Source organism: Eubalaena glacialis, chromosome 17 (assembly GCF_028564815.1).
Source record: "Eubalaena glacialis isolate mEubGla1 chromosome 17, mEubGla1.1.hap2.+ XY, whole genome shotgun sequence".
NCBI lineage: Eukaryota > Metazoa > Chordata > Mammalia > Artiodactyla > Balaenidae > Eubalaena > Eubalaena glacialis.
Window position 1 is genome coordinate 60758985 of NC_083732.1, and position 26946 is coordinate 60785930.

At 34.6% G+C, this 26946-nt stretch overlaps 1 protein-coding gene across 1 annotated transcript in view; it reads left to right on the forward strand.

The window, feature by feature from the left end:
- PKHD1L1 (PKHD1 like 1) overlaps positions 1-26946 on the forward strand; it is a 149501-nt gene that overhangs the window by 14011 nt on the left and 108544 nt on the right. Inside the window, exons 5-18 of the mRNA XM_061171730.1 lie at positions 2831-2888; positions 4133-4226; positions 7255-7308; positions 7838-7911; positions 9125-9167; positions 13050-13120; positions 14292-14402; positions 16344-16433; positions 18305-18573; positions 19880-19971; positions 22878-23037; positions 23347-23482; positions 24248-24391; positions 26367-26524. Coding sequence (XP_061027713.1) covers positions 2831-2888; positions 4133-4226; positions 7255-7308; positions 7838-7911; positions 9125-9167; positions 13050-13120; positions 14292-14402; positions 16344-16433; positions 18305-18573; positions 19880-19971; positions 22878-23037; positions 23347-23482; positions 24248-24391; positions 26367-26524 — 1554 coding nt within the window. The remainder of the gene's footprint in view (positions 1-2830; positions 2889-4132; positions 4227-7254; positions 7309-7837; positions 7912-9124; positions 9168-13049; positions 13121-14291; positions 14403-16343; positions 16434-18304; positions 18574-19879; positions 19972-22877; positions 23038-23346; positions 23483-24247; positions 24392-26366; positions 26525-26946) is intronic.

Genomic DNA, 26946 nt, shown 5'->3' on the forward strand with positions numbered 1-26946 from the left:
AGCTTCAAGCAGCAATAATTTATATTGCTTATGTAACCATGGGTCAGCTGTGTGGTTCTTCTGTTCTGGGCAGAGCTAGACTGATCTCTTTTGGGCTTGCTTATGTGTCTGTGGTCAGCTGCGCATTAGGTAGGAGGCTTTGCTGCTCTTGGCTAGGTGCTTTCACATTTGCGAGGCCTCAGCTGGAACAACTGAGCTGATTAGGCTTTGTTCTATATAGTGTCTGTACCCTCCAAAAGTAGCCCAGAGTTATTCATATGATGGAGGCAGGGATCCCTCAGGAGAGCAGAAGTATGCAGGGAGCCTTTAGCCCTAGGCTCAGAAATGTCACGCTACTCGAACCACATTCTAATGGCTGAAACATGTTCCAAGGCCAGTCCGTATTCAAGCCTCCATCTCTTGATGGGAAGAGCTGCAAAGACATTGCAGGTGAGGATACAGGGAGAGGAAAATTATAGCCATGTTTGAGATGAAACTGCTACCCCTTCCCACCTCCAGCACACACAGATATCCTCCCACTCTTTCTCTCAATTAGATTTGCCCCAGTTTTGGTTAGATCAATATTCATAACATGATTATGTCTGTATAAGTAATATTCATAGCTGAAACAAGTATTGTACTGTGGCTACATTTCTCTCTCATACAGTATTTTGTTTTGCTTGGAGTTAATAATTGGGTTTTTATGTGTGTGTAGGTATTTGCCTAGTTTTCTGTGTATCAAACTGCACGAGAAGTATGATATTTTTTCAATGTATTTAAATCATTAGGTATTATCAAATCATCTTTGCCTAAAAGACATCACTCCTGAATCCCTCTGTGCTCCTGCTCCAGTCTGGACAGCCTGTTCTCTAGATGTGCTGCACAGCAGTCAATCATCATGGGGTCTCCCTTCACCAGCTTTCTGGGGGCTTCCTGCCTCTCTCCCTCATGTCACTACTTGCTCCCTAAATCTTATGTCTTCCTTTTTCTTGATTTACTACTCCCTCATGTTAGTGGAGCAAAGTGTACTTAGAAAATAAACTCCTTCTACTAATAGGTTAAAATAAAATCCTTCCAATACTAAAACTTCCATGCTACTCTCACATTTGGTTGACAGTTTAGTTGGGTATAGAACTCTAGTTTGGAATTTTGAAATCATATCTCCATTGTTTCTTGGTCCTGTGTCTTAAACAACCCATGGTGAAGGATCATCTTTTTAAAAATTTCCAGTCTGTTGTGGCTCAATATTATGTAAAATACAATAAAAATGTCACAGCAGTGTCCAGTTGTTTTAAACGTCTCTAAGTGCTTACCCTTACTTTTTGTTCTTATTGCATACTTGTAGCATCTAATTCTCATACTGTTTTCTGATTTTATCTTTAATACTTTTTATCATTATCCTTGACTGCTGTTATTATTCATACTAATTATTATTAATTTTCAGAACCTTCTCCCTCATTTTCTATTTTCTGTAAAATAACTTGCTCTGCCATCTTCATTGATTCTTTTCTTTGTAGATGGTGTATTAAATTGAAAATCTGTTTCTAATCTAGCTCCTCAAATAATAATAGTAACTAATATGTTGTTTAATATGTACTCTTCAATTATTTTTTGCCACAGATGTAATTTATATGAGTACACTGTGGCTTAGAGAGATTGATTTACACACAACTTGGTAGTTCCTCTACCTTTTCCCTTACTACCTCTAAAAATGATATTTTGCCCAAAGTCCATTTGACTAGGTATTATATTACTTATTACTTTTACATAGATTCTCCATTAACCATTTCTGAAGTGTGAAAGAATGAGTCTGAAGTCATTCTTAGCCTCAAATTTCAAAATTTATCTCTTCTTGGAAGTCTGAAAGAAATCTGTCCTTTTACTTTAAGTATCTGGGCATCTTTCTTTTAGGTTATTCCTGAATGAGAATGGGGGGAGACAGCTGACATTTAGTGAGAGTCTACTTTGTGCTAGGTTATTTTGCTTATAAAATTTTTGTATTCATGTAGAGGCCATCTTTTTCTCCACCAGCAACCTTCCTCCTCCAAAAAACTTCAGTTATTCCTTAAAAATACAGCCCATGTTTCTGTCCTCTTCTGTTTTTCTGAGGTACCCTTGTGTTTGTGTAGATAGACTGTTCTTGATCTATTTCTAGCTTGTTTTTCTCCTACATTATTTGTTTTTAGGTGTAGATGTTGATCTGCTTGTATCCCAGTTATTGAGCAAACTTTGTCTATCAGCTCTGCTTTTTGCCTGTTCAGAATTAATTTTGTTTTTCAAATTTCCCTTTTGTGGTAATTATTTCTCATTTTGTCTTTTAAAAAGAAGTTGGCATATGTTTACTTGAATAATAATAGCCAATGTATCAGGTGGTGTTCTAAGTATTTTTTGTATAATAACTCTAGAAAATTATCGTTAGCTTAGTTACTAAAGCTTACTCTGATGAACTCTTTCCAAGTTTTGCTTCTATGTTTTTGAAAAATGCTTTGTTATTTTTGCTTTATAGTCTTAACCCAAAGTAGGCTTTCTTTAATTTTATTCCACCAAATTCTTAAAAGTCTTTACCAGAGAGCCTTATTACTGTGGTTTGACTTACACTGATAACAAAAGGATGATTGAATTTTAAAATTCCAAGTAGAAACACTTTGAAATGAAAGAGGATTTTTAGGTGGTAAGGAAAAGATTTTGAATAATCAGAGTAATATTCTGAACTTTATTTCTCATATATAAAAGGAATATTTTGACAGTCATATTAGGGATATTGTTCAAATATAAATGTAAGAAGCAGAGATATTTCATAAAACTAGGAACAAAATAGAGATGACTGCTTATCAACAATATTATTTTACAGGCAAAAAGTTTCAGAACCCCAACAATAAGGAGCATCACACCTTTATCTGGAACTCCAGGTCTGTTATATGACAGCTGAAATATCTTTTTTGGTTTATAATAGTTAATTAATTTTTAGTACATAAAATTATTATGGTACCTAAAAATTTATAAATAGCATTTTCTGATTATAAAACAACTAAAAAAAATTTTTAATGCTTTTTAATAGCTGCATCTGAATCTATTATAATGTATTAAACTTTCCCTCTATTGAACATTAGTTTGCTTCCAGTGTTTATTATAATAGCTATAGTTATACCAGTTTATAATTCCAACAGGAATATATGAAAATGCCTTTTTCTATAACCGTAACAATTCTAGGTACTCATTTTTTTTCAAGAATTTATGTGAAAAATTCTACTCCTATACCTTCTCCTAGGGCGCTGGCCCTGACTCCACCCGCTCCAAGCCCAGTGGACACTGGGTGCTGGAAGGCAGGAGGCCTTTTCTCCTTTTCTTTTTTTTTTTAAAAGAATTTATGTGAAGAATATAGTTGGGTTTTTTCTTGAATTTTTCCAGTTCTTTGATTTATGTAATTAATTTTGTATTTATTAACCATTTGTATTTCTTCTTTTTATAAATTATTGGTTCATCTCTCTTTTTAAGGCTAGTCATTTTTTTTCATATTAAGTTGCAAGAATTCTTTGCATTTTAAGAATATTAACCATATATATGTCATATAGATGGGAAATATTTTTTGAATTTATTATTTGCTTTTAAAATTTATTAGTGATGTTTCTGTCATTCAGACACTTAATTTTTATTATCAAATCTATAGATCTTAACCTTTGTTATTTCTTCCTTTATTTTTATGCTGTAGAAGATCCCGCCATCCCGATTATACAAATATTATATAAATTTTCACTTATTTTTCAAGAGTTTGTATGGTTTTATTGTTTATATTTAATTTTTATTTCACCTAGAATTTATTTCATTTTTTGGCATAAGGTAGGGATCTTATTTACATTTTTTCAAATAAATCACCCATGACCCAAGCAATATTTATTGAATAATTCATCCTATCTTCCACGAAACACCTCTTTAAGCTATAAATAGTTATAGATATCTCTTTAATACTATAATTATTTGTTCATGGTTTATTGTATTAGAACTTTCAGAACAATGCTAAACAATAGTAGTAAACACAAGATGTAAGCGTCTGGATGCTTGTTTTATTGGGAAAACCTCTAAAGTTTTAATATTAAGTGTATGGGTATATGGATAGATAATCTTACACAGAGCTTTTTCTTTGTTTTGTTTTTAGGTACCCTAATAACAATCCAAGGCAGAATCTTCACTGATGTCTATGGAAGTAATATAGCACTAAGCTCAAATGGGAAAAATGTTAGGATTTTAAGGTAAGTTTTTGATGTGGAAACATATTCTTATAATTCATAAATGAGATATGATATCCCATGAATAATGGGTCCAATGATATTAAAAACCACTACAATGTGACGGGATTAACTAGTGGTTTTCAGCCATATTAGAGGAAGAAAAATAGACTGTTGCCATGATTCATTGACATAGAAGCAATGGCCAGTATACCTTTCTCTTTTAGTATGACATAATTGCTTATTTTTCTATGATGGATTTTATTTATAGAAGGTACATGGAAGCAAGTCCAATAGCAATTAAGCTAAAGTCACAGAACTTCATCACTGGAGAATTTTGTTACTTAATCTAACTGCCTCATTTTGTACATATTAAACAAAAACCTCTGAAGTTTTTTTGAACACAAGTCTCCTAACAGGCAATTTGGCACTTTTTCTACTACATGTCATGTATGGGACAGTGCTGAAACTATAAACTGTCAATAATTTATTAACAGGCTACGATTTGAATCCTGGTTCCTCCATATACTAACTGTGGACCATCTGGTAACATTGGCTGGTTACCTAACATCAAAAAATATTAGTTTCCACCTTTTGGGTAGGAAACTAGCACTGTCACTAGAGTTATCTTGCGCTAGCATAGGTGGGGTTATCTCAGTCCTGCCTTGAAAGACTGAAAGTCCTGTTCATTTCCTACAGAATCAATATCATAGCTTTCAAGATGCTTCATGCTTATTGAATGCATATGTAAAACGAATAAATGGATAAATAATAACTCAGACAGCACACATACACCTACATATGCATATATAAGTTTGTAAAACATGCAATTTGAAAGGTTTTACTAAATGAAATAAAGATAATTTATCTGGCATTCTGTGGGGTAGAACTCTCAGTTAAATCACATTTGTATGAATCTATAATATTCTAGAAATATTCATGTTGATCTTATGATAAAAGAGCTACTAAAATAGAGAAACAAATATTTAACATTTTATATGGACAGTTTAGTATAAATAAAGATTTTGTCTATTTCCATATAGTTAAGTGTTATGAATGTCTTTTTTTTAAATTGAAGTATAGTTGATTTACAATGTGTTAATTTCTGCTATACAGCAAAGTGATTCAGTTATACATATATATACATTCTTTTTTTATATTCTTTTCATTATGGTTTATCCCAGGACATTGAATATAGTTCCCTGTTACACAGTAGGACCTTGTTGTTCATCCATTCTATAAGTAGTAGTTTGCATCTACTAACCCCAAACTCCCAGTCCATCCCTTCCCCCCACCCCCTAGTGTTATGAATGTCTTATATTCCAATTCTTAATTTGGGTTCTCTAAGTCATCCTTTCCCTAATGATGGCAGAAAATAGAAAGTTTAACTTTCAAAGTGATTCCTTTTCTTTCTCCACTGTAGTTGAAATTTACTTCTGTTTAATACAAAGGAGTGGATAAAAATTATTTCATGAAATCACAGAATCACAGAAAAGACCTCAGAGGGCAGGCTACCCAGCCCCTATACTCTGGTAACCCTGAGATACTATATATAAATTGAAAAAAATTCACACACCTGTTAATAGGAGGGGCAAAGGTTCTAGAGCTGCATTTATCTCATTTCTACCACATTCATTGTGACACTGGGGCCCTCAGGGCATTTCACTGTGCCTGAATTCTGTTACCAGGAAACAATGGGCCGAGTCCTGGGCAGGACGTCAGGAGACCCAAGTGCTCAAGCTGCTTTTGCTTCTCACAAGTCTTGTCAATTTGGCCAAATCTCCAAATTCAGACCAGGTACAAGTGATAGAGGACATGCAAATGACTGAAGGATCTAGTGCCTACTAAGGCACTTTTGGTCTAAAAGATCAGATGAGAAAAAAAGTTAAATATATGTATTTAAGGCCAAATAAGTTAGTATTACCATAGAAAGGCAAACCCAGACCACTTTGGGAATTACGGGGTGCGGTTAAGAGCACACATTGGAGCAGGACTGTCTGGGTTTGAATTCCTGCTCTGTCCCTTACTGGCTGCAGGCTTGGGCAAACTACTTAACCTCCCTGCCTCAGTCTCTTCATCTGTAAAATGGAAGGGTAATAGTTACTAACCCATAAGGTAGTTGCAAGGACTAAATGTGGTAAGTGCCTGTAAATGTTTGCTGCTAAATTTATTATTTAGTTGCAGTGAGGCAAGAAGTTAGAAAGAGAATATGAATTCATAAATCTCTAAAATGGTTACAGTAATTCAGTTTACTTCTTTACAACCTAACGTAATGATCAAATGAAAGAATTTGTGTGTATATTAAAAAGTTCAAAGTTCTCTGCAAATAGAAGTCTCTATTTTTTATAGTTGAGGTTTGTATCTGGCCTTATTTTGAGTATGGGATTTGCTGTCCCAGAAGCTGGGGGTTTGTTCTGATGGTGCAGAGAATGTGATAGCAGTCAGTTACCTGCAAGCCTCCGATCTCCTTGGGTTCTATCAGCCTTAAAGCAATGGGTCAACCTAGTCAGCTGGGGAAATGTGAAGGCAGATTGTCCTCTCAGCTTCTAGTCCTTCTCAGCTTCTTGTTCCCATTTCATTGACACTGATGCTGTTCTCTTCATCCAATTACTTTGTGGGACCTCTGCTGTGGGCCTTGTTTAATTCTTATAGTATGAAACTTAACTAGAAAATTATATTTTGTATTTGAATTAATTGAACTTCAGGTGGAAGAGTCCCCATTATCTACATTTTCTATTCGCATAGTATTTATCACTTTCTAACACACCAAATATGTTATTATTATCATGTTTATTGTCATTCTCCCCAAGTTAGAATGTCAGTCCTATAAGGGCAGGGACCTTTGTTCTGTTCACTGATGTGTTCCAGCACCTAGAGCAAAAACTGTAACATAATAAGTGGTCAATAGATGTTTGTTGAGTGAATGAATGATGGATAATAATAAGTGATTGGGAAAAAAAATATAAGGTAGCAGTAAACTTGGTGGGAGGAGAGCATTTTGAAATGATGTATTAAACACAACTTGATCATTTCCAATAAAATATTTATACAGAGTTTATATTGGAGGAATGCCCTGTGAACTTCTCATACCACAATCTGATAATTTGTAAGTAATTCAAATAATTTTCTTTAGAAAAATAAATAGTAGATGTAAACATACTAGATTTAAATAGTAATTTCTAGCAATATTGCATAGCTGAATGCTTTATAATAGTATAGATTGCAATATTTTTATAGTAAATTATCAATCATTTATATAGTTAGTTGTAACCTGATATCTACTATCTCCAGTATAGTATGATATGAGCTGCTTTTAGATTATTTTGAGAAAGATGTTTTGAGAAATACCTTTATCAAATAATTGTTTCACTTGGTAATGTTTTAAATTCTTTAAAAGGAATATCAATGGGGATAACCAAATTAATTACGAAATATTTAATTTTCAAATGAAATTTTATTCAGATAACTTCAACCAAGACTGGGAAGTATTTTCATTTTACAAAAATTTTTGTTGTAGCAACAGTTTCTATCCTGATACATATTCTGAAATTCATAAGATGTTTTTAAGGGAAACACAATATTTTAAAACTTTAGTGTCAATATAAGCTTTGAAATTAACATATATATTTTATTAGATATGGTCTAAAACTAGATCACTCAAATGGAGACATGGGTTCTATGATTTGTAAGACGACTGGAACTTACATTGGTAAGTGTCAGTCATCATTCTTCATTGTTCTCAGAAATGCCTGACTATTTCCTTGTTTTGTATTCTCTTAGACCTCTCCTGTGGCCTCATCCCTTTTTTTTTAAATTAGCATTTCCTCTTTACCTTGGCTTCTTTTCAGTGTCATGTAAGCATGTATGAATTACCTTTTTCTAAGGTTGACATTGAAGTAAGCTTCTTCAAGTTTCTTTTTTCTTTTCTTCTGTCATCCAGATGATTCCATTACTAATTTACCTGTAGCTTTACTTTTACTCTGCTTTTTTCTCCTTGCTCTATGTACTTCAGACTCATAAACCTTTTAGTTATTGAATCAGCTTTATTCCTTCTGTCTCAGGACCTTTGCAAACTTCCCATCCTGAGAGTTTCAGATAAAATGTCATGTCTTCAAAAAAGCCTGATCCCCAGCCTTACATTCTCAAAGTTCGTTCTCCTTTTCCTTGATAGCTTTATCACAGTTTTTAGTTCTCTATGTCATTGCTTTCTCCACTTGGCAGTGTGCTCTTTTTTTTTTTTTTTAATTAATTTATTTATTTATTTTTGACTGTGTTGGGTCTTCGTTTCTGTGCGAGGGCTTTCTCTAGTTGTGGCAAGCGGGGGCCACTCTTCATCGCGGTGCGCGGGCCTCTCACTATCGCGGCCTCTCTTGTTGTGGAGCACAGGCTCCAGACGCGCAGGCTCAGTAGTTGTGGCGCACGGGCCTAGTTGCTCCGTGGCATGTGGGATCTTCCCAGACCAGGGCTCGAACCCGTGTCCCCTGCATTGGCAGGCAGATTCTCAACCACTGCGCCACCAGGGAAGCCTGGCAGTGTGCTCTTTGAGAAGAGCAAACTGTGTGCTCACCCTGCATCTCAACCCGTAGCTGAGTGTCTGACCCAATTAAATAGCTGTTAAATGAATGAAAGAAAATTGAGGGCAATATGGTTACATATATATTCTTTTCTTCTTCTTCATTCATTATTATATTTTGTCAGGTTTTCCTGGTTATAACCTTGAGACATATTATTTTGTATATCTTAAAGTACTAGGTACTTTAAGATATTTCAGTTTTCATTTCTTTGAGGATTAGTAGACGGTTGCATAATTACAGTGTTAATTTTATATTTCTTTTCTTTGTTTTAAATCAGCTTTATAATACATAGTTATTGTTCTTCTGTGATTGAGAATTTAATTGATTGCGTATTTTAATTAATTCCAGGTCATCACAATGTCAGCTTCATCTTGGATAGTGATTATGGAAGGTAGGTCATTTTGTAAATAATAATTTTCATAATTAATTCAACTGGGTAAATAAAATAAAAGTGTATATTTACTTTGTGCTATATAGATCCCTAGATTAAAAAATTAATCACTTTCTTCCCCCAAATTAACATTTAAGGGATCTGTAACTCCTGTTCACTCATAATTTGTGCCTCAGACATGGCCTTCCAATTGTTGGGAAATCTAGCATTACCTAAAACAATAAATAAAAAAATCTTTGATTGTGATTTTATCAAGTGTTATTTTATGTTTTGTAGTCCTTCTTATTTAATTAAAATTGTTTTGATAGCTAAGTAATTAAATTTTGATTTGAACTAATGTAAGGATAAATAAAACCTCATGGTTAATATTACCTGATAATGGTTTTCTCTTAAAGTATCAGGACAAATAGAGTTGTGAAAGATGGTACTTATAGCTTTTAATTGCTCATTTTAACATCAATGTTAATAACTTATATTTATGATTTTTAGTAAAACTAGAACTTATTTCCAGATATCCTACATCCTAATTTCAGTCAGAAAGACCATCACACGCTTACAGAAATATCAGAATATGCAAATCTCAACACATGCTGCAAATGTCATATTATAGATAATAATAATGAACATTTAGTAGCAGGCATGGTGTTAAGCACTTTACATATATTATCTAGTTTAATACTCCCAAAGAACCTATAAATTGAATGTTATCATCCACCCCGTATTGCACACTGGGAAAATGAGGCTTAGGAACATTAAATAATTTGCCCAAGGATATTCAGCCGGTAGGAAGCCGAGCTAGAATGTGAACCCATGCAGTCTGACTCCAGGGCCTAAGCCTTTTATTCCAGCGCTCTGCCATGACTGATGGAGGGTTTCAGTCACAGAAACACATCTCATCAGTATTTAACATCCTGACTCAGGATTCTCTGACATGGTGGCATCACCCCACTCCTGGAGCATTTGCAAATGTGGGGGGGTGGCATTTGTTGGCTGTCCCACTAGCTATAGCATGCTAATGGCCTTTTATGGGCAGGACCATGATGTGCCTGGGAAAATGAGCTGGTTGATAGAAATCCAAATAAGGCACAAGATTTAGCCATCCAGTACTAATATATCAGTAGTAGACCAATGATAAAATAGGTCTATTGATTTCTTTTTTGTCTCTGAAGAGAGACTCAGTGCTTAGAAGTTTGGAAAGAGTGGCAATATTGTAATCAGAGTAGATGTTATTCCTGTTCATTGTTTACAGACTGCAAGAGAAGGGTGAGATTTGGTCCCTGCATGTATGGAAATGCAGTTGAGTCGGTGAAACCAAATCCATTATCACTGTATTTAGACATGAGCTAGTTCTAGACACCTAGAGGCAATATGTTTATAACCAAGTTATAAACCGAGGCTGGACACTTTTTTTTTAAATTGTGGGTCCCCAAAGCACAGGGACTGTATTTTCTTTTTTAAAAAAATTTTTATTATTTTTTTTTGGGGGCTGTGCCACGCAGCTTGCAGGATCTCAGTTCCCCAACCAGGGATCGACCCCAGGCCCTGGCAGTGAAAGCACCAAGTCCTAACCACTGGACCGCCAGAGAATTCCCACTGGACACTTCATTATAGAATAATATATACTGCACTAAAACCATGAAGAATATTATAATTCAAGATAAGCCAGAGTGGATGATATGTAAACGGTGCTAAGATTTACCTTTATGATTTACATGGGGCAAATGACACAGTCCCATGACTTAACTGTGATTTGCTGCAAAGACATGGCCTACTTACATATAATTTGATAAGATAAGACAATAGGATTTTATTGAAAATACTAGAAAAATATGTCAGAAGCAACAATTACTCAGTTTTAAATTATTTCATGAACTATATATGGTTCTTTTATGCTCTCAATGTCATTCTTCCTAAGGTGAGAAAAGTGAATTCTTAGTCCTGAGTCTGTATGAAAGGTACTAATTGCCAAATCCATCATATGTCTCTCAAAGAAATAATTACCCAAAAATAGAACGTTTGAGTGATCAAGCTTGAATGTGATTAATAAGTATACGTAAGTCAATATGTGGCATTAACATGCCCCCAATTTTCAGTTTTAAAAAGTCAGAAAATTTGCACATATATAGGCAAAAATACGGCATAAAATTGTTAATTCTGTGATCTTGACTTATAATCATTTTTTTCTTTTTTAAGCCAATGGATTTCCTTTTGTATTAGTGTCTCAGAATTTAAGAAATTGTGTTTCTATGTAAAACAATCTTATGAATTTAAGATAACTGTTAAAAATATGACATTTACTACTTAAGAGCCTAGTTTTAAGATTACATGGCATTTAAAAAAAGTTGTCATTTTATAAATTATAAAATCCATATTTTACAAATTTCAGGAGCATTCCTGAATATCAGATGAACCAATTAGACACTATTGTGGCACCCATTCTGTATTTCATTTTTTTTTTTTGAAGTTTAGTTGATTTACAATGTTGTGTGCATTCTGTATTTCTTTTAATAACCAACCTTCTCTCTTTATTACCCCAAGTTCAACCAACAGCTGTTCCAAACTGATAAGGTTTAGATGAGGCTCGCTTAATTGAGAAATGCCTAGTCATTATCAATGAATTAGTGAAAATCACCTCAGTGTCATACCAAATAAATTACATTCAAATTTTATTTCAGGAGGCAATTTTCCCACCAACTTAAAAAGCAGAGTTAATTTTTCAGATGCAGGATCTGACCACAGACAACATTGTCGGAACTGGCATCATTTCAGATCTTTGAGAAATCAACTGAAAAGCTTATAACATAAATATATAAAATCTAGTATGAACTTCTTAAATAACTAATTTAGCATAAAATATTTTCAGGGACTCTTTAGCTTTGCAAATGCACTTTATAATGCCTATGTTAGACTTATAGGGAGTTAACTCTTGGTCACCACCACAAGATTTGCATTATCCTTTTAGATTCCAGTTCATTGTGTTATAATTATGATGAATGGGTTTGGGGTCTTAACATTAGAATTTCTTAACTTTTCTAATTATGAATTTAATTGAGGTAATTAAGAGAACAGCATTTAATTTTAGGATCAGATTCCTTCCTTTCCTAACCCTCTAGACTATGGAAGTGCAAGTATGTATCTGTCAAAAATATGAATAGGTTCTGTGTTTATTAAGAGTGACTTAACTCTGGCGGACTGTTGTGAACTTGCTCTCATCCATCTGTATTCTCATGTAAGTTAGTGGCAAGAGAGGAGAACTGTGTAGTACCCAGGGCTCTGGACTCAAACTGCCTGGGTTCAAATTCTGTTTCTGCTACTTACTGTCTTTGTGATCTTGACTAAGATAAAAATTCTCTGAGTTTTACCTACCTCATGGGATATAAAATTAAAAATTTAATAGCATAATAAATTAAAAGCTTAAAAAATCTTAGCTTAAAAGCTTAAAAATCTTAGCATACCTGATAAGTGTTCAATAATGTTAGTTATTCTGACAGTAAATGGGTTATAAGAGCATAGAGCGCCCTGGGGTGGTCATCAGTAGAGCCCAGCTTTTATGAAGGGCAATCCTCCTGTCTGTTTATTTTTTATGTTAATATAAATTCTTACTTTATTGAAGTATAATTTGCATATAATAAAATGTACGTATTTTAAGTGTGCAGTTCAGTGAGTTCTGACAGATGTATCTTTATGTATTTGTATATTTGTGTAATCAGTAACTAAATCAGGATGTGGAACATTTTTATCCTCCTGAAAAGTTCTTTCCTGCTCCTTTGTAAATTATGATATGATTTCTATCAGTAAAGTAAAAAAAAAAAAAAAAAAAAAAGAAAGTTTCCTAAAATAAAGGTCATTTTTAAAGCAAGAATTTTTACTTTTTTTAAACAGGAGTTTACCACAAAAAATGGCATATTTTGTTTCTTCTCTCAATAGAATTTCAATGTTTCAAACATATGCAGGTATGTGACCTTTCTGTGTGTGGGGTGGGGGGCGGGAGAAGAGATTATTTCATCAAATCAAATACAACAGTGACTGTAAAGTGTACTATATTATGTTACGTAATTCTAAGAAAGGAAACACACCTAAGATGCGGAGTGAAATAGGAAGTCCTGATATTAAGCTACGATCCCGAAAACTACATTTCTGGTGTAAGGTTGATTGAGAAATACACTTATCACACTAAAAGAGACAGCAGGGAAACTTGTGCATCTCAACTTGGGCTGTTGATCAAGGGAGGAAAAAAAAAATCTCTGCTGTCAATTTAAACCACAAACCAGCACTCTCTGAGATTTATGCTGTCAGTGTGGTCCAAAAGAATCCTCAAGCAGATCATAATTTATTTTAATTTAAAGAGGTCTCAGGTTGGTAGTGCCCCTAGGAGAGTGTCAGAAGCAAACACAAACCCTTCTGGAAGAATTGTACTTCCTTCCAGGTCTGGGATGATTCAGATTTCAAAGATGTTCAAATGTGAAAAAAATGTCTTGCAATCAATCAAATATGATCTATCCTGGCTTTTTCTAGAAACTTATTTAATGTGAAACTCCTATGTAAAAATACATAGAACTTTGATAGATTGAACTAATAAGGATAAATTTTAATAAGAATCTACCATATGTCATGCACTGGGCTATTTTACCAATATACCTGAGACTTTTATATATAAAGCCACAAGAATTCCAATCATAGTTAATATATTAGTATATGAAAAAAATATAAATATAAGATGTTGGCCCATAAATATAAGGAAGATTCATTCTTCAAGAGCATAGAGAAGAGGCTGTTCTCTATGCCTTCCTGTTTTCTTTTGGAACCAAACATCTATGCTCAGCCCAGGTTTTCCTTGTTCTCTGGATCCTTCTGTTACCAGTGTCTTTTCAGTACTAGTTACCACTAATGCCTGGTCCCCAGAAGATGTAGGTCTCTGTGAAAGCCATGTTTATAGTCCTCTTTGCAGGATTGCATCAGAGACAAAATAATGAAACACCTGATACTTTCATTTGGTAATCCAGTACCTTCACTGTGTTATGTACTATGGCTAGGTAATTTGGAAAATTGGTAAAAATCAAACATTTGTGTTTATGTGCAGTATTCATGACATTGTATTTGTTGTCCTTCCCCTCCCCCTCCCAGAGGTCACTACGATTTCACCTTCACAAGGAAGCATTCAAGGCGGCACCATGCTAACAATAAGTGGACGGTTCTTTGATCAGACAGATTTCCCAGTTAGAGTTTTCGTTGGAGGTATTTTTCATGATTTTTAATAAAAGAACGAATCCTTCCTTTTCTTTAATAATTTCTAAGAAGAATGACAGTCTTTTCTTAATTAATGCTTAATTTAAAAGCTGTGTATTTTCAGATGGGCATTTGGTTCTGGGGGTTTGATGCTTTTCCCACTGCAATTCTCCAGTGAGGACCAGTCCTTGCAGCCTTATATGACCAGGATTTGGGCTTTGAGGTCAGCACCGAAGGGCACTGCATGGCAGCATCATGGCTGCCATCAACAAATTCCTCACCACACTTAGTGACACACGTACCCTCTATTTAATAGACCCTTAAATTACCTTTTTGAACTGTTATTATTTCTTAATGGGTTAGGTAATTATGGGAAAATTTAAAGTGGTATTTAGGGATACTCTCCTCATCCCCTTGTCATATACGGTGCCTTTTCTGGACATCAGTAATTACAGATGATATTGGCCTTAGAAAGAGCATTAATTAATGTGTTATATGTTCACAGCTGCACATCAGGCTTGATTCTCTGGTTATGCATCACTTTTATATGTCTGGTCCAGATCTGTTCAGAGGTAGGGTGCTAGGCAGCTCAAATAGGAAGTTGGGGATGAATGTAATAGTGGGGATCTTCCCACTCAGTTATAATGACCTTACCTACCTTGATGCGCAGGGGACAGGATATCTGCCCATGCACCTGGCACGTAATTTTTCTGTTAGAGCCCGCTGCTTAGGTACTTTCTACTTTTAAGGAATCTGCTAATGAGCCAGGCAAAATGTGATTTCAAGAAAAGAAATTCATAGAAAGCAACCTCGTGTAACATTCATATAATGTCTTTCCTATCCCCATGAATCCTCACTGGCCACCTGCATAGGCCAAAAGATTTTAAACTTTCATATAATATGTTATTCTGATCAGATACTATATTTTAAATATTAGAAGCAGGGACATAAAATATTTTTAATATATATAATATGTTTTATGATCTGATATTATGATACAGCTGATATGCAAAGATAACATGTTAAATTTTTTTATCATATTTCATTGCCATTAACGTTACAGCCAGATTTGAGCTTTTGAATCCTCAATAATTTCTTGAAAATAATGATTGGTTTTTGTATCTTTCCTTTGCTCCAAACAAAATGGGTTAAGTTAGTTTAATATACTGTTAAAATGTACTGTTTTCTAGTTCAATGATCTTGCATTCACAAAGCATTCAAAATAGTGAAAGGTTGTGTTGAAGTATACATTTTCCAGGCCACCAAACAAAATGTGACAAAGATACTTTCCTCCATTTCCCTTGCTTCACTGTTCATGGGTTATTTCCATTTCAGTAAATAGTTAATGAGGGCTGACCTTGCGTGAGGCATTGTGAGGAATACATGGGGGTCTAAAACGTACACTCTTACTGAAGTCTAATTGTGCTTATGTATAACAACTCTTATTTAGAATCTTGTCTGTTTTGGTTTCCATCTGTCTGTGAAAATACCAGTTACAAGTTATTATTCCTTTTGTTTTCATTTGAAAAAGTTGGACAAAACCACCATTAATCTAAGAGGACCGGGATCATCTACTTTTGTAAATTCTGAACATCATTGATTTATTCGAAACTTTCTCCAAGGAACAGAACATAAGGCTTTGCTTTGGACCCAGATAAAATATTTTACAGTGGCATCATTTTATCAAATTTTGTATTTTGTTTCTCAGAAATTATGAAATATTCTAACTCAGACTTGTGAGATTTTGCCAGCAAAATGTAGCCTTGTGGAAGTATGACAATTGATGAATGCTAAAGCTTTCGTGGAGACTATGTAAAGGAGACTAAGACCCTTCAACTTTGCCTCTTGCTTTTGCAACTTAGCTTTGATTGAAAAAGCACTCCAAGATAGGCTGATGTGATTTGCATTCTGAAGCTCTGTAGTAATAGTTCTGCCCTTGCTTCTCTGTAGGTCAAGCCTGTGATATTTTGAATGTCACAGAAAATAGCATATGTTGCAAGACACCCCCTAAACCTGATATTCTCAGAACTGTATATCCAGGTAAGTCAACAAAAGGGAGAAGGACCATTTCTATATTTGCATAAGAGGAATATTATTGACAGATATCTTTAGTGTCTTAGTCCGTTTAGGCTGTTATAACAGAATACCATAGACTGGGTAGCTTATAAACAACATTGATTTCTCACAGTTCTGGAGGATAGGAGTCAAAGGTCAGAGCACTGGCACATTGGGGATATGATGAGGGCTTGCTTTCTCACAGATGAGGCCTTCTCAGGGCTAGGGAGAAGAGACCTCTGTGGGGTCTCTTTCATAAGGGCACTTATCCTATTCATTAGGCCCTACCTCCTAATACCATCACGTTGGGCATTAGGTTTCAACATCTGAGTTTTGAGGGGACCCAAACATTCAGCCTGTAACGTAGTAACAAAAAATATTATTTGAATTTTTTAGAATTTGTAGTGAGAATTATAATAAATTTCTTCCTAGTTTTTTTCTTTATACTTTCTGGATTAGGAAACTTTTTTATTAATATAGCTGCATCAAGGCTGCACCAGTGGAGGTAAACCTGGCCGAAATTACTCAGATACCCTGTGAAAACTCTATTGATAGAGTATGAGGGCGCCTTTATTTCAGATCAAATGATTATTACTAAATTTTGGTACAGGCTACATGGAAAATTTTAAAATGCTTTATTCCTGGTTAAAAAATAAATGGCAGAGGTTAAATCCTTATTTGTCTAGAATGATTTAGGCATGATCACAGGGATGAGAGAAATGGAACACAAAATTCTTTTCAGATTTTCGCCTGTGACCAGTGAAAGTGCGCCTGATGGCCTTGATATCTGCAACTAGACCACCGTGATGCTGTGTATGTGTGTGCGTGGATTCTGTATCTCATCCTGTGCACTCAGTGAAATCAGTTTATAATTGTGTCATTGATTGGTATTTGAAGCCAAATAAATTCATTTTATTAACCTCTTAAATGTCCTTGTTTTGAATGATATTTAAAAAATGACCAGTTTAAGAGGAGAATTTTGATATTTATAATTGATTACTTTAAAGAAAGTTGTATATACCAGAGCATGCTGCTGCTATAAAAGGTTGAAGTGCTCAAGCTTTTCTCTCACCAGACTCAGGGGAAGAGTAGTAGCCATTATTTTCCAGATTCAGGCACTCCAGAAAAGCCTAAGGCTGCTGAACCAAGGCCTGAGCCTGATTGATTGTTGTTGTATTTTAAAGAAGAAAAATAAAAAGTGAGACGGCTCATTATGATTAGGAAAAAATTACACTGGCAAGTGTAAGTTCACTTTAATGAGAATGTTCTCTCTCTGATTCTGTCCAAGAAGGAGGAGAAATCCTAGAGCAAAAGTAATGTTAAAAAGAAGAAAAACAAATACTGACAGAAATCTTAAGGCCAACAGTATCTGTTCTTTGAGCCATTAATTGAGTAACTTTTATTAGAGAGAATAATCAAGGTGAAGATTTTATAATCAAATGGTCTGAATCTTGAAGTTTTGAGTCTTGACTATATAAAGCAACATCAGTCATATCAAAAATAATAATTATTATATTATTACTATCTTATGTAAAGCATTCACTAAGTACCAGGTATTTTACATATATATGATAGCTAATCCCCATAGCAGCCATGCCAATCATAATATTACTCTCATTTTACATATGTAGAATCTGAGGGACAGATATGTGAAATAATAAATTACAGACTGTCTTAACAGCGGTCTATCCTCTGGGTACAGGTACACGTAGAGATATGTGTAATTGTTTTGTTTACACACATGCTGTAAAAATGTGAATAGAAATAGAATACCTATAATCACTACCCAAGTAAAAGACATTGAGATACCGCATGAAAATTCTGATGAAAGCCTTCTTTTATTTTGTTATGTTCAGGTGGGAGAGGCCTAAAGCTTGAGGTATGGAATAGTAGCCGTCCAGTACATCTTGAAGAGATACTCGAATACAATGAAAAAACTCCAGGGTACATGGGTGCCAGTTGGGTAGATTCAGCTTCCTATCTTTGGCCTATGGAACAAGATACATTTGTTGCACGCTTCAGTGGATTTTTGGTGGCTCCAGATTCTGATGTTTATAGATTCTACATCAAAGGTGATGACCGTTATGCTATTTATTTCAGCCAGACTGGACTTCCCGAAGATAAGGTAGGGAAGCCACAGAATACTACTTGATATTATAGAAACAATATGATAACCTTTATACATATCCCATTTATTCTACACCAAAACCAATGAATATATTAACGAATTTATGTGGTGGGTTCTTGGCTATTTTAACACATGTGGTATGAACCATAAAGTTGTTAGAAAACCCATTGCCTAAAAGAAAATGCTTTACCATACCTAAATTTTCTCTAACAAAAAAAAAAAAACACATACGTTTCCTTTAAAATTGAAGATTATTTTTATTATGAAAGAATTATAGTCACACATAGGAAATTTGGAGAAGAGTACAAGTATTTCACTATCCTGCTAGATCTGTTTCACTATTACTTGGTCATGAGATTAAAGTCTATTATCTCCTTTTGTCTGTATTTTGTTTCTTACATAAATAGGATCATACATCCAATTTTATAGTCATTTTTGTCGTGTATTAGTATTTTCACGTATTATTAAATAATTTATATAACACCATTTTTGATGACTGAATAGTATGCTATTGCATGAGTTTACTACCTTTCCCCATACTGATAAGTTTTTAACTTACTTCTGATTTTTTATGACCACAAATCATACTCAATTGAACATTTGTGTTCATTAAATTATTCTGTATTTTATGTTATTTCTTTAGGACAGTTTCACAAATGTGAAACTAATGAATCAAATCATAAGAACATTTTATGAATCACTATATATATGGCAAGGTTGTCTCCCAAACTGGATGAACAAGTTTAAATTCCTGCCTATAACACATGAATTCCAATTTTACCGTAGCGTTTCAGCATGTTTCCTTTAAAGACAGTATAGTCATTTCTAATGGGAAGCCCAAAGTCTTCTCTATCTAGTATGCAGACCCAATTAGTAATCTTTGGCATCTCTCAGACCTCCTTTTAATGATCTCATTTGGATTAAGTCCCTCAAAGTTCTCGGCAGAACAAAAGAATATTTTAGTTAACAATAACAACCTTCTCCCTGTATGGATCTTTAAATTTCCTATTTGCAATTCTAATTGTGGAAAAGCTATGTTTTATGTGTGTTCATGGAATAGTGGAGTTGATGTTAGTTAAAGGTGGAAGGGGTGAAGTGAGCTTTGATAATTTTTTAAAATCCACTTCATCATGCAAAACAGATATTAGAAGAAAAATGTGAAATATTTTCACATTTTTCTGTTCATAAAAGTTCTAAGACTGACAGAAAAAATAAATGATAAATAAATGCTGAAAAGGCTTATTAATAAGTTCTTTTCTCCCTCTCTCTCTCTCTCTGTCTCTCTCTGTCTTTTTGGGATAAGGTGAGGATTGCCTATCATTCTTCCAATGCCAACAGTTATTTTTCCAGCCCAACACAAAGATCAGATGACATTCATCTTCAAAAAGGAAAAGAGTAAGGTTTTTTTCTTTTCTTTAAATTATTGTGTAATATTTAAAAGCTATAATTTTATATATAAAAATATTTTCAATTTGTTTTATTGGTAGAAGTGATACTAGTTTATTGGTTTAATTTATAATTGGTCATTCTCTATAATTTGTTAAGTTTTGTTTCTATATTTTCAAGCATACTGGCATTCAGCTAACCAGGAAAATTTGAAATCTAAATTATTCCTGTTGCAGAAGTTACAATTTTGTGAAATTTACTTAATCCTGCTTTAGTTTCTTATTAGGACCTTTCAGTCAATCCAGCTGTCTAATTTCTCTTCTCCTATTTTCTCTGTTGCTAGAGAAAAATCACAAAAACCACATGGATTTGTACCATAATTAATGTATATTTAATATTCTCTTGATTTATTCCAGACCCTGGACCAAGTACTAGAAATTTAATACAAAGGATATTAAAATATATTCCCTGCCCTTAAGGAGTACTTGTTTAGTGCTGAAAGGTCAATTCCAGGGAGAAAATGAGGATATTATTCAAATAGCTAATAATCCCATTCGAAAAGTCAATTCAGGATTCCTAGAAAACAGGGAGGTAAAAGATGATATATGCAAAATAGCTAAGTTACATGGAGAACATCAAAAGTTTCATTGAAATTTTCTTCCATTTACCATTTGTATCTGTTAGGTTTTGCTGCGTAAGAAACCATTCCCCCAAACTTAGTAGCTTAAAGCAACCCAGTTTTGTGATTAGCTGGGTAGTTCTTTTGATCCTGACTACTTAGTTGGTGATTAATGGTCCAGGATGGCCTCATTCACATATCAGGAGCCTCAGCTGTCCTGATGGGAACTGAGATATCTGGGATGTCTCACTCCACATGGTCTCTCATCTTCAAGGAGGCTAGCCCAGGCTTGTCACAGTGCCCCAGCAGTTAAGAGGGCAATTCCTAATGCACAAGTACTTTTGAAATTCTGCTTGTTTCATATTTGCTAATATCCAATTGGCCAAAGCAAATGGCCAAACTTAGATTCAGTGGGTGAAGAAATGCACTTCACTTCTTGATGGGAGGAGTTGTTTTTTTTTTTTTTTTCCATTTACCACGTCACCTTTCCAGATATCGATTAGATTATGCTCATAGGCAGCACCATGAAGATGTGATGGAGCTGGACAGAGAGGGTTGGGATCAATGGTACCTGAGAGAAATCACACTAAGTGTTCTCACTAAAGTCTTAGGAATAATAAGCTTTCCATCCTTTTTCTCCTCCTCCTTCTACTATCACTTCTTTCTAAACTTAAGCATTTTCTTTTTTAACCAAGTTCACTGGGCCAATTCAGAGTAAATGGAGTACCTCGTTAATTCCTATTGCTATTAAGTGTCAATACACCTTCAGGCTTTGCCTTGACCTTGGAAAATGAGTCCAATTTACCTGCTTGGCAAGAGCACAGAGCTTGCATGAAGGTGACTTGTAATACATCTGGCCCCTGGCATCTGTGCTTCTGCAAACTAGCTTGAAATTTACACTGGCACTTATAATGATGGTTGTGTATTCTGAAATTGAGGCCACTCATGCTGGTTTATTGCACAGTGGTCCCTGGGACCTTTCCAAAGGTAGCTTGTCTTGCCAGTTCATTTTACTCAAATAATATAGTCTTATCTCTAAGTGCATATCGCTTTGGTCACCCACTTTCTACTTTGAATCCTACCTCAGTGACTAACTTTTAAATAATTTTTCAATCTTTAAAGTTCTCTTAGTCTCTGTTATTCATATGATCAAACAGAATAATAATATATATTTTATAGGATTTTGTGAATATCAAATATAATAATGTCTGTGAAGTGCTCAGTTTAGTGTCTAGCACATAGAAAGTGCCTTAAAATATTTTTAAGCTGCCAGTAAGGATACAGAATTTAATGGTTCTTCTCCGAATCCTGCTCCCTAATTAGTATTGCCCACCTTGATTTGACAGAGCTGGCAAACAGGTTCTCAAGGCAGCCAAAAGCCTGATGTAATCCTCCAGTATCAGTTCTATGGGGGAAATGACCCAGAGCCCCAGCATCCTTGCCAGATGGGAGGTAATAAATACCCATCATTCACAGTCTTACATGAACTGTGGATACTTATTCTCCATTTACAAGAGTATCTGTTGAATGATGTGAGGCAATTTAAAGGAACTCCTAGCTGGCCTCTCCAACGATGGGAGCAGTGGTTACATTGACAGAGATTTAGGTAGGGAAGCAGTAGCTTTTCACTCACCTGTTAACAGCTGATTAGTGAACACCTTATCCTGGATAGGCATTTGGGTGATGGGCAAGGGGCCTCAGGAATCAAGAATTCCAAATTTAAGGTGTGAATCTCATCCAGCTTATTAGAGGGCCATCATCAATCTAATCAGTAAAAGTTTCCTGCGGCATTGTGTTGTTTCCCAAGTTACAAGTGGAGACAATATTTAAGGAACTTAGAGTAAGAACTTTCATCGGTGACACATACAACCACTCAGATACAAAATATATGGTATGTCTAAGTCTGCCTGACATTTTCTTACACACGTTAAAGTATTTAACCTCTGTGTGTCCTCTGTTTTGTGCCAGGAAGTTTATGTTATAACCTACAATGTAATTTTGTTTTAAGATCCTTGAAGATAGGGGATAGTATCTTTTTCAATAAATATTTATTGACAAAACTGAATGAATTCATCGTTCTCTTTATCTCTAATGCAGATATCTTACATAATTCATTTTCTTTTAGCAAACTGCTATGAAACTTAATATTTTAATAGTTAAAATCAGGGATACTTCAATATAAATCATTTAACAAGCAGGTGTTTTATATCATATTGAAATTTTATTCATTGAAAGAAAAATTCATGACAAGTGCTCTGGAGAAAAAGTTACATTCTTTAGTTACACTATTTTCCAGATATTACATTGAAATCTTGCTGCAGGAGTACAGACTAAGTGCTTTTGTGGATGTTGGACTGTACCAGTATAGAAATGTCTATACTGAACAACAAACGGAAGATGCAGTGAATGAAGAACAAGTGATCAAATCCCAGTCGACAATTGTCGAGGAAGTACAGGTTTGCTATGATTATAGATCCACTTTGTAGAAAGTAAATGCTCAAAGATAGGAGCTCTATTTGGTTATTAGTTTTACTAGGTAAAATACTGTTTTGGGGGAAAACAGTCATGGAAAATTACTGAATTGTGCCTTGGAATATCTGTAATTATAAACCAAAGAGTCTGTTATTTGATGATTTACACATTAAAATAGTTTATCATTTGCAATAAGATAGGGCAATGTAGAGGCATTGAATAGCTGACTTATGATGCTTTTAAAATGTATTTTTCCATATAGTAAATAGATGCTTTTTCAAATTGCGAAATAGGTTATAACATTGGAAAACTGGGAAACAACTAATGCAACCAATGAAGTGCAGAAGATCATGGTAACCGGCCCATGTGTGGAAGCTAATTTATGTTCATTTTACCAATATAGATTAATCTATAACATGGAAAAAACTGGTAAGTTGTAAATAATAAGGGAGATTTTATTACTCTTCATGTATAGACAAAATTATAAAAGTATTTGCTCTAGTCAAATTCTACTGTCTAGAAAATATAGTTTTAATAGTATGCTAGACAAAGAAGCAAAAAAATATATTATGAAGAAAACTCTTCAGACTGGGATAGAAAATGGCATCAGTAAAAACAGCTTTCAGATATATACTATTATTTTCCTCTATAAGGATCATGATAAATGCATATCTAAACACACATAAGGAATTTATGTATCTGTGACTTACAGGTGTAAGTTAATAGGAATTAAGTTCATCATTATAGAGACAGACATTACAGTTTCTCAAAGACCTATGAGACACTAATTTATCCATTAATGAAGATACTGCATTCTATATTTTATAAAAAACCCTGAAAAAATAATTTTGCTATTTCTGTTAATTGTTTCAATGAGTAAATATTGATGAGAGCTTGCTGTTTGCCAAATACAATGCTTGTTACTATGGGAAGGGAATATTAAAACAATAAAATATGAGCCCTATCCTCAATAGATCACAATCCAATTAAGTAGTCAATATTATTGAACTTGAATCAATTTCAGAATGTAATTTCATTAAGTGATAACTGATGGTACAGACTATAGGTACTTTAAAAAATTCAAATATGAGACATCAGTACTGGCTGTGATAGTGCAGAGATTTCAACTCTTTTTTTTTTTTTATTAAAACCCCTAATCATTTGACTTTAATTTTTTGTTAATTCATCGAAAAGTCTGGCTACCTGCTGATGCTTCTGACTTCATACTGCAATCAGCCTTGAATGACCTCTGGTCTATAAAACCGGATACAGTTCAAGTAATAAGAACACAAAATCCTCAGAGCTATGTTTACATGGTAACCTTTATATCAACTAGAGGTAAGCATGTATTTCATTTTGCAATTCTGTCAAGTTTTTTCTAGGAAACAAGTTTGTATCCTGTGCAACTCCACTGAAAAAGGTAAAAGCTCCATAAAATGACAGAGGAAAGTAAATGGATTCATAGCCTTGATCACCTTCAGGAGAAACAGAAATAAATGGTTAATTTTTTTCTATTGTAATTTAAATTTTAGTTGTACTTCAAGGAGTGTACAACTCCAATGCATGAGATATACACTCTATATACTACAAATACACTATCAGTATAATAGCCTACTTTACGTTTAGCAAAAATTAGTGAAGATATTAATTCTGGAAATGAAATTTAAGTGAATCAGTATTTCTCAGGAGACACTAGTCTGGCTAGATCTTGTTTGATAAAAGGATTCTCTGGTCAAATCCCCGTGGGAAACACTGTATACCACAGCTTCTCCTTGAAGGTTGATAGAGTTCATTATAGAATATTAAAATCCCCAAGGACTCCGGCAATGAGCAACAAACAAAAACAACAATAAAAACAAAAACAAAACCAAAAAAGCAGTGCACCTGTGTTTAATACAGCATTTTCCAAAATTATTTGACCTCTTTATCCTTTTCAAGTAATGGCTATTAACTTATTACATTTTCAAGTCTTACAATTTTTTTTCTTTTAATTTTTTCCTATTTTTCTTCTGCAAGTTTTATAGTTTTTTTTTAAATTTATTTATTTAATTTGTTTATTTTTGGCTGCGTTGGGTCTTTGTTGCTGTGCGCGGGCTTTCTCTAGTTGCGGTGAGCGGGGGCTACTCTTCGTTGCGGTGCATGGGCTTCTCATCGCGGTGGCTTCTCCTGTAGCAGAGCACGGGCTCCAGGTGCACAGGCTTCAGCAGTTGTGGCTCGCGGGCTCCAGAGCGCAGGCTCAGTAGGTGGCACATTGGCTCAGTTGCTCTGCAGCATGTGGGATCTTCCCGGACCAAGGCTCGAACCCGTGTCCCCTGCGTTGGCAGACGGATTCTTAACCACTGCACCACCAGGGAAGCCCTCAAGTCTTAACAATTTCAAGTGTCACATTTTCAAGTCTTAAAGCCAAGTTTAGCAACCAATTTGGGTATTTGGGATATTTAGCTCATGAAATAGGTCCCTGAATATGTGTTTGCTTTCTTTGCACAGTCATTATTTTCCAATTCATATAAGTAAAGTGTTACTTCAATGTTTATGTCTCATTTTATGAAGTTGTTAATTTGATTGTTGAGCAGAGAGTAAAGAATTTTGTTTAACATGAATTGAAGTTCTAAAAATTTCCCAAAGGTTAGGTTGTCAAAATGCTATCTAAATGAAGATATGGTTATCTTTGTTCTCTCAGAAACATATTTTTAGATCAGAGAGAAATTTTAAGACTTCAACAGAAACCTTAAGAAATATGGTAACAAAATCATAACTGGGCAAATTCTAGGACTTTACCCAACAGAGAAAGTCAGCGGGATTCCACTGTTAAAGCATCCTCCCAAAGAAGAGAGACATGTGAGGACAAGGCCTTATTTCTCTCAGCGAGACTGTATAAACAAGGTTCACAGGCATGGGACTATTTCCTGGAATTCATCTTTGTACTCTATTTGTAACTAAAGAAAATAGCAATTTCCCAGGCTAGCCCTTTATACTAAGATGATGGTACTGGAACAAAACTTAAAGAATTTTTGGAATATTTTATTGCCCATTGGTTTTTACCTCATGATCCCAATGCCAACTTTTGTTTATCTTACAAAACTTCCTTTTACACTACAAAAACAGAACCTTAAATATATAGCACTGCTGTTTTGCTGTTTCTACTATGGCTAAATCTCAGATTCAAGGATCTGCATCTTCTCCATTCATCCTTTTTTTTTGTGATAATACAATTCCAAATAAAACCAGTTTTGTTACATCTGAGTTTCTATTATGGATATATTGGTATTTAATTAATTAACTTCTTCAAATTCTGTTTGGTACTTCATTGCAGGAGACTTCGATCTGCTCAGTTATGAAGTATTTGAAGGGAACAATGTCACCCTGGCTATTACAGAACAAACCAAAGGAAAACCCAGTTTGGACACATTCACACTGAATTGGGATGGGATCACTTCTAGGCCTCTTACGCTGCAGTCATCAGAAGCTGACGTATGCTCTGTGTTAGTTTTTTAAACAGAAAGCCACTTAAGCATCAGCCTTCTATAAAAACACATTTTAAGGAGTAGTAATACATCTCCTCCTTGGCATGGTGGGTTGGAGCCAACTCATAGTGAGTGGAGAAGGGAGGAAATATCACAATGACCGAGGGAGTGAAAGGGGAGTTCTTGGATCTGTGCCAACAGGATCCAGGTATCTGCATATGGGGCAGCTGCTCATGAGGAATGTTTGCTTGTGAATTACTGCATTTCAGCAACTACCTGTACAATGAGTTTGAGTTAATATTTGTTTGATGACTGAAGATCCTACACTATTTCAAGTCCTTAATTCTAAATACTGTGCTTTATCAGAGAAATATGTTATGGAAATTACAGACCTCATGAATGTGTGCCAGTTCCTATATAATCCAGAAT